The sequence below is a fragment of the Sylvia atricapilla genome, chromosome 26 (genome assembly GCF_009819655.1).
Source record: "Sylvia atricapilla isolate bSylAtr1 chromosome 26, bSylAtr1.pri, whole genome shotgun sequence".
Lineage (NCBI taxonomy): Eukaryota > Metazoa > Chordata > Aves > Passeriformes > Sylviidae > Sylvia > Sylvia atricapilla.
This window is the reverse complement of record NC_089165.1, coordinates 2,372,265-2,383,964: the sequence shown is the minus strand read 5'-3', so window position 1 is coordinate 2,383,964 and position 11,700 is coordinate 2,372,265. Positions and strand designations below refer to the sequence as shown.

General features: G+C 57.8%; 2 protein-coding genes and 1 long non-coding RNA gene across 5 annotated transcripts; 1 reads left to right on the top strand and 2 right to left on the bottom strand.

Annotated features, from left to right (window-relative positions):
• Window positions 1-708: 708 nt before the first annotated feature.
• LOC136371932 (ectoderm-neural cortex protein 1-like) lies at window positions 709-4,759 on the bottom strand. Of its 2 annotated transcripts, none has more exons than XM_066336314.1 (3): window positions 4,686-4,759; window positions 2,168-3,973; window positions 709-1,249 (listed from the first exon to the last, which is right to left on the bottom strand). In XM_066336314.1, exon 2 carries the CDS (start codon window positions 3,956-3,958, stop codon window positions 2,189-2,191), a length of 1,770 nt encoding a protein of 589 aa, XP_066192411.1. In that variant the 5' UTR covers window positions 3,959-3,973; window positions 4,686-4,759; the 3' UTR covers window positions 709-1,249; window positions 2,168-2,188. The 2 variants fall into 2 exon arrangements, with proteins under 2 accessions (XP_066192411.1, XP_066192412.1); XM_066336315.1 differs by lacking the exon at window positions 4,686-4,759 and adding an exon at window positions 4,147-4,450 and having other exon boundaries at window positions 2,168-3,971.
• A 1,672-nt stretch (window positions 4,760-6,431) lies between these two features.
• PEX11G (peroxisomal biogenesis factor 11 gamma) lies at window positions 6,432-9,336 on the bottom strand. Of its 2 annotated transcripts, none has more exons than XM_066336335.1 (5): window positions 9,066-9,336; window positions 8,406-8,582; window positions 8,153-8,331; window positions 7,965-8,015; window positions 6,432-7,535 (listed from the first exon to the last, which is right to left on the bottom strand). In XM_066336335.1, exons 1-5 carry the CDS (start codon window positions 9,129-9,131, stop codon window positions 7,310-7,312), a joined length of 699 nt encoding a protein of 232 aa, XP_066192432.1. In that variant the 5' UTR covers window positions 9,132-9,336; the 3' UTR covers window positions 6,432-7,309. The 2 variants fall into 2 exon arrangements, with proteins under 2 accessions (XP_066192432.1, XP_066192433.1); XM_066336336.1 differs by having other exon boundaries at window positions 6,432-7,532.
• Window positions 9,337-10,042: 706 nt separating this feature from the next.
• LOC136371950 (uncharacterized) lies at window positions 10,043-11,196 on the top strand. The gene is made up of 2 exons (XR_010745426.1): window positions 10,043-10,613; window positions 11,061-11,196. It is a non-coding gene; the product is annotated as an uncharacterized lncRNA (long non-coding RNA).
• The last annotated feature ends 504 nt before the right edge of the window (window positions 11,197-11,700 follow it).

Here is an 11,700-nt window from a genome sequence, read left to right as displayed (position 1 = left end):
GGGCTCAGCCAGCGATGGAGAGGAGGCACAACAAGGGCGCATGAAAAAAGGCTCAGCCTGGGGGCTGAAAATGGCAAAAGCATCAGAAAAGAGGGTGGAAATGAAGCTGGTGCATCTGCTCCAGCCCCCAGCAGCAGGGCAGGTCCCTTCCTTCCCATCCTGCCAGCTCTTGCCTGTGCAAGCAGCTCGGAAGAACTGTGACATTGATTTATTTAATTCTGAAATAATGGATCACACCCAAACCGTGCTTCTGTGGTGAGACAGTTGGTTGTACCTTTGGTGCCTGTTTCCTCTGACCATGCTGGTTCCTGTCTCACCTCCTCCCCTCAACAGAGCTTTTCTTTCTCAGGCACTGCCTCCCCTCACCTGGAGCAGGTCCTGGAGCACACAGCCCTTTGGGACAGAAGAGGCAGCACCTTCTCCCATTCTTCTGCATAGTGAGGAAACCCCACTCTGTGGAGAGTGACCAGGAAAGGGAAAAGAACACTTTAATCTTTGAAGTTTTGAAGAGATTTGTGTCTCCTTCAAAGACAGAAAGCAGTGTGAGATCTGAGCTTTCCTCAGTCCCAAGTTACAAAGATACAGGGATATCTGAGCCCTTGATTTGGACTGCAGCAGGGAGTGCTCCTTATTGTTCTAGATATGGTCTCCAGTGTGGGCTGGGAAAACCTGCACCTTAAGCACACAGAACAGGCAAGGCACATGGTAGATGTTATTCAGATTTATTGATGCAGCTCCAGGCTGAGTAATAAACACACAAAACTGCTGTATAAAAAAGAAATAAATGTACAGAACCAGCCCGTGGGCAAAGTACTGTTACATGTTCTGACATTCCAGGCCACTGCTTGGGTGCTGCAAGTCCCAGCAGTGCAGTCCTGCAGCTGGTAAGGAGAGTCCTTTCTCCTTTCTAGTATCACTGAAACCAAAATAATCCCTCTGGTTCCTGCTCTGAGATCACACAAGTTAGGAGAAAACTTGGAAACCTTTTGCTGTCTCAAGGGACAGCACAAGCTGTCAGACCAAGGAGGTCCCTCTGTGCCTGTCCCCTCCCTGGCCTGACCAAGGGGATGGATTTGCAGAAGCAATTCAAAGCCAAAACCGAGTTGCCTTGAGCCCTGCTGGTGCTGATGGGCTCCACGCTGGCACCCAGCTCACAGACTTGCCAGGTGGGAGGAGGTGCTCCTGCTGCCTGCATGTTCCATCTGGATCCTCAGTCAAGCGAGGCACTTGGCAAAATCAGGTGAGAAGCCTGTGGTGCAGAGCAGAGCATTGTGAGACCAGGGCACAGCAACCCCAACCCCACTCCTCAGGCCTCAAATCCCAGAGAAATCCCAGCAATGCCTGCTGATTTCCCTCTACAGCCAGGAATTTTCTAAAAGGTATCGCTGGATGTTTTATTACAGTACGTAATTTTATTTAGACAGCATGACTCTTGCAAGGAGAAAAGGAAAACCCTGCAGGGTCTGTGATTCACTGGCATCGTTTCTGCCAAAAGCCTTTAGTAGAAAGGTTTAATTCCAGTTGCAAATGTTGAAAGTCAATCTCTGTGTAGCAGAAAAGCAATGGCATGAAAGGGACACCAGGGAATAATTAGAAGCAGAGAAACCCTGTGTTTATACATAGACAAGGCTTGTCTTATAAATGCAATTACCCACCATTCTGGGACTAAATCCCAGCTATAATCTTGTTCTGGCACCAGCTCACAGCCCTGGCGTCCCACAAGACATTTGGGTGCCACTGGCAGATTAAGCGTGGCACCAGGAGGAGGCTGTGCTAAAAGCAGCAGCCGGACCCGGTGGCACCACGGGGTCTGTCCCAGCTCCTGCAGACAGCCTGCCTGCAAAAACATCAACTCCTCCAGCCTCCTGACCCAGGGACGACACCCAATCCTCACACACAGCATTCCCCAAAATCTTTGCACAGGCCAAGATGCCAGGTTAAGAGTCTTTTTATTTATACTGATCTTCTCCCTGTAGCGTTTCAGCACCTAGAGAGACCTTCTCTCCTCCTGCAGGGTTTTAGATTGAACATTACCAGCCTGGAAGTTCTGGAGCTGATATTCACACAAGGCTGTTCTCTAAGACAGCTCCAGTCCAGAGCTGCATGCACCTGCCCCTCAAGTTTTAACCTGATAAAGAGGAGCTCTGGTTAACCCACAACTATTTACCTTGCAGGTCCCTGGCCACGCTCAAGCAGACAGGTACTTCCAGGTGCTGACGAAGGCGGTGGGGATGAGGGAGTACGGCACCGTGGTGACGCTGCTCCAGGTGTCAGATGAGGGGTCGTAGCAGTCCAGGGTTTTGCAGCGCTGAGCCCCGCAGTAGCCCCCCACCACGTAGAGCCTGTTCCCCGAGGTGACAGCGCGGCAGCTGATGCACTTGGCGGTGACATCCCCAAACTTGGACCACTGGAAGGTGTCGCTGTGGAAGCGGTAAGCGGAGCTGGCGGAGAACTCCGTGTCCCCGCCGATGACGATGACGTGGCTGCCCACCACGGCGGCCGCCGTGTAGCGCCAGGGCTGGGGGCAGCTGGCGGGCACCGTCCAGCGGTTCTGGCAGGGGTCGAAGCACTGCACCTTGGGCAGCTTGTTCTGGTTGGCGCTGGTGCCCCCGAAAACAAACAGCTTCATCTTGGCTCCCACCACGGCGGCGTTGCTCACGCCCTCCCGGAGAGGAGCCACCAGCGACCACTTGTCCAGCTGAGGGTCGTAGTGCTCCACTTGCTTGAGGGACACGGAGGGAGAGGCCGGGAAGGCGCCGCTCATGGCCGTGTGACCCCCCACCACGTACAGGCAGTGCTCCAGCTCGGCGGAGCCGTGGCCAAACCGCGCCACCAGCATGGGAGCAGCTTTGGCCCACTCGTCGTGGAGGGTGTCGTACACCCAGACGTCCCTGGAAGCGCCGTTCTCGGAGCCCTTGCCGCCGGTGATGTAGACCTTGCAGCCGATGGCGCAGGCGCTGCACTCCTTGCGGGGGCTGGGGATGTCGGCACGGGGGATGATCTCGCTGGTTTTATGGTCCAGCGTGTAAATCTTGTCGCACATGAAGGTCTGGCCCCCGAGCAGCAGCAGGGCCTGGCTGACCTTGCGGGGCCGGGCGCAGCACCCCGTCACCAGCCCGTCGTTCTGCAGGATCTTCATTTTGCATCGCACGGCGTCGGCCACGATCTCCTCCCCCAGCTTGTGGCTGGTCACCAGCTTCTCACAGGCCACCTGCTTGCGCAGGTAGGACTCGGGCAGCAGGGCCAGGCGGACGGAGCGCAGCAGCTCGGGCAGAACTTCGTGGCGTCGGGGCAAATCATAGCGGATCCAGCCTATAACGGCTTCATAGACCAGCGTCTCGTCCTCTACCTCCAGCTCCTCGCTCTCCACCAGCTCCAGCAGCTTGCCTTTGGGCAGTCGGAGGAAATCTTCAGTCTTGCAGAGCGAGGTGAAGTTGGCCAAGGCCATCCTCCAGGACAGCTCCAGCAGCCGCTCGCAGCAATGGGCATCGGACAGCAGCAGCATGTTCAGGCAATTCCCAGGGTAGAGATTCTTCTCCAAAAAGTCAGCTGAAGCATCCCGAATATCCTGGAACTGCAGCATGTCCCCGGCCTCCAGCAGGGACTCGGCATTCTCCTCATTGATCAGCACCCGGGATGAGTAAGCGTAGTCCAGCAGCAGCTCCAGCACCTCGGGGTGCAGCGAGTCGTGGAAGTTGACCTCACCATCTCTGCTCTCTTTCAGGCCCCCGCTGAACATGGCGTTGAAGTAGCGGCTGCAGGCGGCCAGGACAGCGCGGTGGCAGGGGAAGCTCTGGTTCCCCGCCCGCAGCACCACGTCGGTGAAGAGGTTCTGCTGGCGGAGCAGGTTCAGTTGGGTGAGGAGGCTGTCGGCGTGGCCCGGTTTGTGGAAGAGATGGATGTTCATGGAGCCGGAGCTCGAGCGGGATTTCCGGTTCTCGTGGCTGCTGACGGACATAGTGCTGAGGCCGCTCTGCGAGGCAAAACCGGCGAGTCAGCACGGGCAGCGCGGGCCCGGCCCGGCACGGCACGGCACGGCCGGGCTGCGGCGGGACGGCTGCCGCGGAGAGGAGCCTGCGGCGGGAGCGCGGTACCGGCCGGGAACGGGAGCGCGGTGGGGCCGTCCTGCAGCCACAGGGCACCGACCGAAACGGGGCACCGGGACCAAGCACAGCGCACGACTCCACTGGGCCTCACTTAGTACCGGGAAGGGGGCGATGTGCACTGCAGGTGATGCCCACGCCCAGCCCGCCCCGCGGTCCCGCACCCAGCTCAGGGGTCCCCCAGCCGGTTCCGCTGTCCCGCACCCGTGGTGTCCCACCCGGCTCCGCTGTCCCGCGCCTGACTCAGTTATTCTGCACCCGACCCGCGATCCCACACCTGGTCCGGTTATCCCGCACGGTCCCCCTACCTCGTAGCCGGTCCCGTAGCCGGTTCCGCACCCGGTTCCGTACTCCCTCCCGGTCCCGGCTATCCCGTACCCGGTGCCGTATCCGGTTTCGCGCGGTCCCCGCTATCCCGTACCCAGTTCCCCGCGGTGCCCGCTATCCGTACCCGGTTCCGTACCCGGTCCCCGCTATCCCGTACCCGGTTCCGTACCCGGTCCCCGCTATCCGTACCCGGTTCCGTACCCGGTTCCCGCTATCCCGTACCCGGTTGTGTACCCGGTCCCCGCTATCCCGTACCTGGTCCCGTGCCCCGTCCCGCCCGGTCCCGCTCCGCTCCGGCTCTGCCACCGCCCCGCCGCCGCCGCCGCGTGGCCGCCCCACGCAGGCCCCGCCCCTGCTCGTCCCGCAGCCAATCAGCGGCCGCGGCGCCCGGCGCTCGCTCTTTGTGAATGGGAGGCGGAGCCGGCCGTGCGCATGCGCCGCGCGCTGACCCCGCCCTGGCCGCGGGCGGCGTGGCCGTGTCGCCTCCCCACGTGTGCGGTGTCCCTCGGTGTCCCCCGGTGTCCCACGGTGTCCCACGGTGTGCCCCGCTCCGAACACCGCGGCCAGCCGCGCCAAGGGGCCGGGACGGCGGATGTGAGGCTGCCGAGCTCGGCCGAGCTTTGCGGACGGAGTCACCCCGCCATAAAGGGCCATAAACGGGGCAGCGGCGCCGGCACCAGCAGCGCCTGCCCGCGGCCTTTGGATCCCGGCCTGCTGACAAAGGCAGGTCGCGGCCGAATAAATCAGCCCTGCTCAGCAAATGTTTCCCTGCATGGAGCCCACCTCAGAGATGTGGAGCCCGGCCCATCATCTGCACCACCAACAGCAGGGCAGAGTGCTTTCCTCCCAAGGGAAGGAACTGTCACCCTCTCTCAGGAGCGAGAGACGAGTTGGGCTGATGGTCACATCAGAAAAGAGAAAAAAAGCACCAAGTTTTGGGAAGATTGGGTCTGCCTGCACAAGGTCTTGTGCTAAAAATGAGTGAGTGCTGCCCTGGAGAGGCAGCAGCAGCCAGCACGGGTGTTTAAACACTGTGTCAGCAGGGATCAAAACCACCTCAAGAAAAAAATACTAATTCCAGAAATTCTGAATTACTCAATTTTAATTTATTCTCTGCATGTTCCAGCTTTACCAGCTGCAAATTAAGGTCACTCGTTGAGGAATTGATGAAGCAAATGCACTTAGAGCAGTTTACAGTGTCCTTCTCTACATTAAAATTAATGCATGGTTAAGAAGTTTATTAATTTAGCATCAGAGGTTATGTGAGGTTTCTTGCTTTGTTTTTTTCTTAAAATTGGCAGATCTACACCTTGTCCTGTGTTGAGCAGTACAGTGAGTCCTGGAGGAATGATTCAATGGGGTTAAGAATACAAAATAAATCTGATTTATTATTAAAAAACACTAAAGTGCAGCAGGAGCCACCACAGTGGGTAACAGGACCAGGCAACAACCAGAGCTGTCCCTAAGCAGCAGGACTTGGGTGCTCATCCTGTTCAGGCACAGGAATGAGAACAGGAGAGAAAAATCAGGAGTCTCCTCCAGGTAAGCCCCAAGTTGTACCAAAACCTGTCAGTCTGGCAGCAAATCCCCAGCACAGCCAGCAAGGATCCTCAGGGCTGCTCTGCAGGCTGAAGGTCCAGATAAACACCAAGGACAGGGCAAAGGATAAAGAGTATCCAGGCCTCACTCTGCTCTTTGAACACAGGCAGGACACAGTTCCCCTTGTCCAGGCCAAAAACAACAACACAGCCCAAGGTCAAACCTCCTGGAAGTGCAGCATGTGCCGTGCTGGGGGCAGGGCCACGCAGACTAAGCAGAACTGTTTTCAAAGGATGAATTTCCATGGCAGTCAGGCAGGGGCTGGGAATTATTTCAGCAGGAGGAGGGCTGGTGACACATGTGGAGCTGCAGCTCACACAGCACTAATGTTTTGGAGCTTTCCAGAACCAAAGATAAAGAACTTCTCCCTGTTATTAGGAGGAATGATCACTCAAGGCCACCTTTGAAGCATTTGTGTCGTTTATTATTGGCAACGCCCAGAACTGCAAACCCCAAACCCCATCCTGGCACTGGTTTGATTGCTCCTTTGAAAGGTGATTAATAAATTTCCTTTTTTTTTTTTTTTTTTTTTTTTTTTTTTTTTTTTTTTTAATGAAACAGGTCCGTTGGCAGCTGCCGGAGCCTGGTGGAAGAGCTCCACCCGGTGGCATTCCACAAAGGCACAGCTGGAGCCTCAGCTCTGTGGGACGTCTCCACTTCCAACATTTCTCCTTAAACGGCCAAGACAGGCTAGGAAGGTTCACGGTGCTTCTTCCAGCGGCAATTTCCTGCCCCTCCCACCTCTAAGGAAACACAAATGTCACAAACAACACCCCTGTTCGCTCCTGTCTGAGCTCTGGGCATCAGCTCTGAGCCAAAAACCCAAAATACCAGGAGAACTCCCAGGACAGGGGTCCCATCCCTGGCTCAGATGCAGCACCAAGCACCAAGCCCAGAGTGTGAGCTCACAGGATTCATCCCTTACCAGTTCTCTGTGACAGAACCGTGGCCTCAGTGCTCTTTTAAGTGGCAGAAAACACTGGGAGGTTGCATTTATCTTTTGGGACAGATGGCAGCAACTCTTTCCCCCTTAGTTTTACCCATTGTAGAAGATTCTTGATTTTCAGAGGATTCATTATTTCTGAATTATTTCTCTGGTGAAGAGTGATAATAATTGTTAGCTGCAAACAATCCCCTCTGCAACAGGCCATCTGGATTCCAATCCCAATTATGGGATATCTGGAATGACAATCATCGACCCAGGAAAGTTAAAATACAACCTGCCTCACTAAAGGCACTTTTACCATGTGAAAACTGGGCTTGTGAAGCTCAGTTATGGCTTAAGCAGCTTCAGAACTTGCTCCTCTTGATGCCTGGTAGATTCCAATCAGGGAGGAGATGGTCCCCAGGAGTCCTACTAACCATGGAGGGAACCTTCCTGCCCACAGGAATCCTGGAGGCAGCCAGTGGATTGCATTGGAGAGATCTGCTGTGTCCATGAGGATGCTCAGAACTTCAGCCTTCATCTGAGCTCTCAGCTTCTGCTGGCTCTGAGGTGAAGTGCTGCTGGAACAAAAGGTGATATTAGTGACAGTCCAGAATGTCCTAATAACTGTGATGGCTACAGCTGAGAACTGACAGATGTTGGGTGAGTTACAGGAAAGACGGAGAGGGACTTTGGAAAACAGCATGCAGAGACAGGACAAGGGGGAATGGCTTTCCACTGAAAAAGTGAAATTTAGATGGGATATTGGGCAGGAATTGTTCCCTGTAAGGGTGGGCAGACCCTGGCACAGGGTGCCCAGAGCAGCTGTGGCTGCCCCTGGATCCCTGGCAGTGCCCAAGGCCAGGCTGGACAGGGCTTGGAGCAGCTTGGGACAGTGGGAGGTGTCCCTGCCATGGCAGGGGTGGCACTGGCTGGGCTTTGAGGTCCTCCCAACCCAAACCATCCTGGCATTGCACGATCAGCTCTGCAGCCACGCAGCGAAATCATACCACTTGTGCTGGCTCAGTTTTCTTCTTAACTGGAACAAGATTCTCAGGGATCTGAAAAGAACAGAGTTATTTCTCCTACAGCATCAAACAGCAGCGCTATATTTTTTTCCCCCTCTTCCACTAACTCCTTCAGTGAGGAAGAGCACCTCCCACGGCTGTACCCGGGGTCATCCCGGCCCGTCCCGTACCGCAGGATGCTCAGGAGCAGGGCACAGCCCCAGAGCGCCGTGCTCCGCGCCCACCACTGCTGGGAGCCGGCGCGGACGATGCCGACATCCGCCGCCCACGCCAGGTGCTCGCAGGGGTAGTAGAGCTGGTTGGCCACGTTGCAGAGCACCGAGAGCCCCCGCACCAGCGCGTCCTCGCCCTGCGGGGAGCGGCACATGAGGCACGGCCGCGGCGGGGCCGGGGTTTGCCGGGGACCCCCGGGGCCGCGCTCACCTCGGGGCCCAGCCCGTAGCTGCAGCTGTGCCGCAGCATGGCCAGGTCGTCGAAGAGGCGCAGGACGGTGCGGCAGGAGCTGAGCTGGGCAGAGGCGGCCAGGAGCCCCCCGGGCAGCGCCGCGGGCCCGGGCAGCGCTGCCCCCGCCAGCTGGCAGCCGTAGGACAGCGCCCGGACCTGCGGGGAACCGGAGCCGCCGGGTGCAGAGCCCCCGGCAAGGGGATGCTGCAACCAGGGCTGCAGAACTCTTTCTCTCCTCTTTAATCCTCTCTTTTCCCCCTTCTTTCTTTCTCTTCTCCTTTCTTTAATTCATCTCTCCCTACTCAACTTCTCTTCCCTTTACCCGAACCCCATTGCCCTGGGCTCCGGGACTCTCATACCCATTTCCATCCCAGGCGCATCATTTACCGGCAAAACATGGATTGTTTGTGGACCCTCTGCCTGTTGCTCCTTTCCACAGCCAGCACTTACTAATCTCTTAGGTGCTTCCTTCCCCTTAAAGGGTGGGTCGCTACAGGCAGAGTCGGGTCCCGTCGTTCACCGCCCGGTACCGGAGGGCTCAGACCCCGTTTCTGTCACCCACTGCCCGGTGCCGGAGGGCTCAGACCCCCTTTCTGTCACCCACTGCCCGGTGCCGGAGGGCTCAGACCCCTCACTCACCGCCCGGTCGCGGCCCCGGTGCGTCTCCAGCGCGGCCACGAGCCCCCAGAGCGCGCCCGCCGCCATGGCAACACTTCCGGGTATGACGTCATGTGTGGACGCGCGGCACGCCGGGAAGGAGGCGGAACTGTCGCCATGGGAACGCGGCCTGGCTGCCCCCGGCCCAGCCGGGCCCTGCCCGGGGATGGTGCCGGCCTGGGGATGGAGCAGACCCGGGGATGGAGCAGGCCCGGGGATGGAGCAGACACGGGGATGGAGCAGACACGGGGATGGAGCCGGCCCGGGGATGGAGCAGACACGGGGATGGAGCAGACCCGGGGATGGAGCAGGCCCGGGGATGGAGCAGACACGGGGATGGGGCAGGCCCGGGGATGGAGCAGACCCGGGGATGGAGCCGGCCCGGGGATGGAGCAGACACGGGGATGGAGCAGACCCGGGGATGGAGCAGGCCCGGGGATGGAGCCGGCCCGGGGATGGGGCAGGCCCGGGGATGGAGCAGACACGGGGATGGAGCCGGCCCGGGGATGGAGCAGACACGGGGATGGAGCAGACACGGGGATGGAGCCGGCCCGGGGATGGAGCAGACCCGGGGATGGAGCAGACACGGGGATGGAGCAGACCCGGGGATGGAGCAGACACGGGGATGGAGCCGGCCCGGGGATGGAGCAGACACGGGGATGGAGCAGACACGGGGATGGAGCAGACACGGGGATGGAGCAGACACGGGGATGGAGCAGGCCCGGGGATGGAGCAGACACGGGGATGGAGCCGGCCTGGGGATGGAGCAGACACGGGGATGGTGCCGGCCTGGGGATGGAGCAGGCCCGGGGATGGTGCCGGCCTGGGGATGGAGCAGGCCCGGGGATGGTGCCGGCCTGGGGATGGAGCAGGCCCGGGGATGGTGCCGGCCTGGGGATGGAGCAGGCCCGGGGATGGTGCCGGCCTGGGGATGGAGCAGACACGGGGATGGAGCCGGCCCGGGGATGGAGCAGACCCGGGGATGGAGCAGGCCCGGGGATGGAGCAGGCCCGGGGATGGAGCAGGCCCGGGGATGGAGCAGGCCCGGGGATGGAGCAGGCCCGGGGATGGTGCCCTGCTCAGAGATAGGAGCCGCTGTCCGTGCCCCTCACGGCCTCCGCAGCCCTCCAGCGAATCCTCCATCAGCCCTTTTCTCACCCCCAGTTTCCCCGTTCTGGGGAGTTCTGTGCCGGCCCGCAGCTGCAGTGGTGCTGGGCCGGGCCGGGGTGGATTCAAATAAATGTGGGAAAGCCAAATTTAAGAGGCCCTTGCGGCCCCGACAGTGCTGCGTTCACATACACACAGATCTCCACATGCCCCGGAGACAGGGACATCTCCTGTCCCACCTTTGGAGACCTCCCAGCCCCCGGCTGAGGGATGGGAACGTTCTGTGTGGAGACAGAAATGGGCTCTCTCCATCCTCCCACACCTTCCCTATTCTGCACGAGGATCCCAGCCGCCCCCTCCCGGCCTCCAGTGGGTCCGGTGGCTGGGCACAGAGTCCCACTCACACTGCTCTTAATTAAAGCTGTAAGAGCTACTTGGATATCTTGCTTTCTATTTTTATAGCTGAATCCCAGAATATCCTGAGTGGGAAGAGACCCACAGGGATCATCAGTGCAGCCCTTATCCCTGCACAGACACCCCAACAATCCCACCCTGAGCATCCCTGAGAGCCTTGTCCAAACCCTCCTGGAGCTCTGGCACCTTGGGGCTGGGACCATTCCCTGGGGAGCCTGGGCAGTGCCCCAGCACCCTCGGGGGGAAGAACCTTTTTGAGTCAATGAAGCTTTTGAGTAAATCATCATTTGAATAAATCAATCTGATGATTTCATAAAACAGGTTCATAGCAGAGCCGCTCCCAGCCAAGCTTTTGCTGCACAGCCTTTCCAGTCTGCGAGCTGGACTTGAGATCCTTGTGGGTCCCTTCCCACTTGGATATTCAGTGACTCTGTTCTACACTTCCTGTATCCTCAGATGCTGCAGTTATCCCACCTGATGCATCACATCCTTGTTCCACAGCCTTGTGATTCACCTCACTGCAATCTGGTGTCAATCCCTTTGCCACCTCATTACATAAAACTAATAAAATAAATGATTTCTGGGACATGAACCAATGTCTTGATCTTTCTCCATCGCTACTTTTGTTTTTAAAAGTTGTTTTACATTTATTTTTGGAAGGCAGGCAAGGATTTTAATCAAAAGCTGTGCTTATGCAACCTCAGGAAGGGATGTGGTTAGAGCTGGTCATGGAAGGTATGAAGAAATTCCTCCTCTGACGTTGCCTCCTGTTTCTCCAGCAGTTAAGAGAGAGGTCCCTTCATGCCATGGATCTGTGATTAAGCCTTTTGATTTACTAAAAGTGGAACAGATCACAGTTGAATTGGTCTTTTCCTTGGCCCTCAACTTCTGGAGCAGCTCCATAACTACCATATGGAGTGATATTCCCGTAACTGCCATGTGAATTTCTTCATTTGCTTCCTCGCCCTGAGAGCTGTTTTCTGTTTGGGCGAAGGTTTTGAGCAACATGCTGATGGCAGAGCTGGCCTTTTCTTCAGGGGAAATGCACACAGGTATCTGTGACTGCAGAGCTTTCCTGCTGCTGCCTCCTAATTTC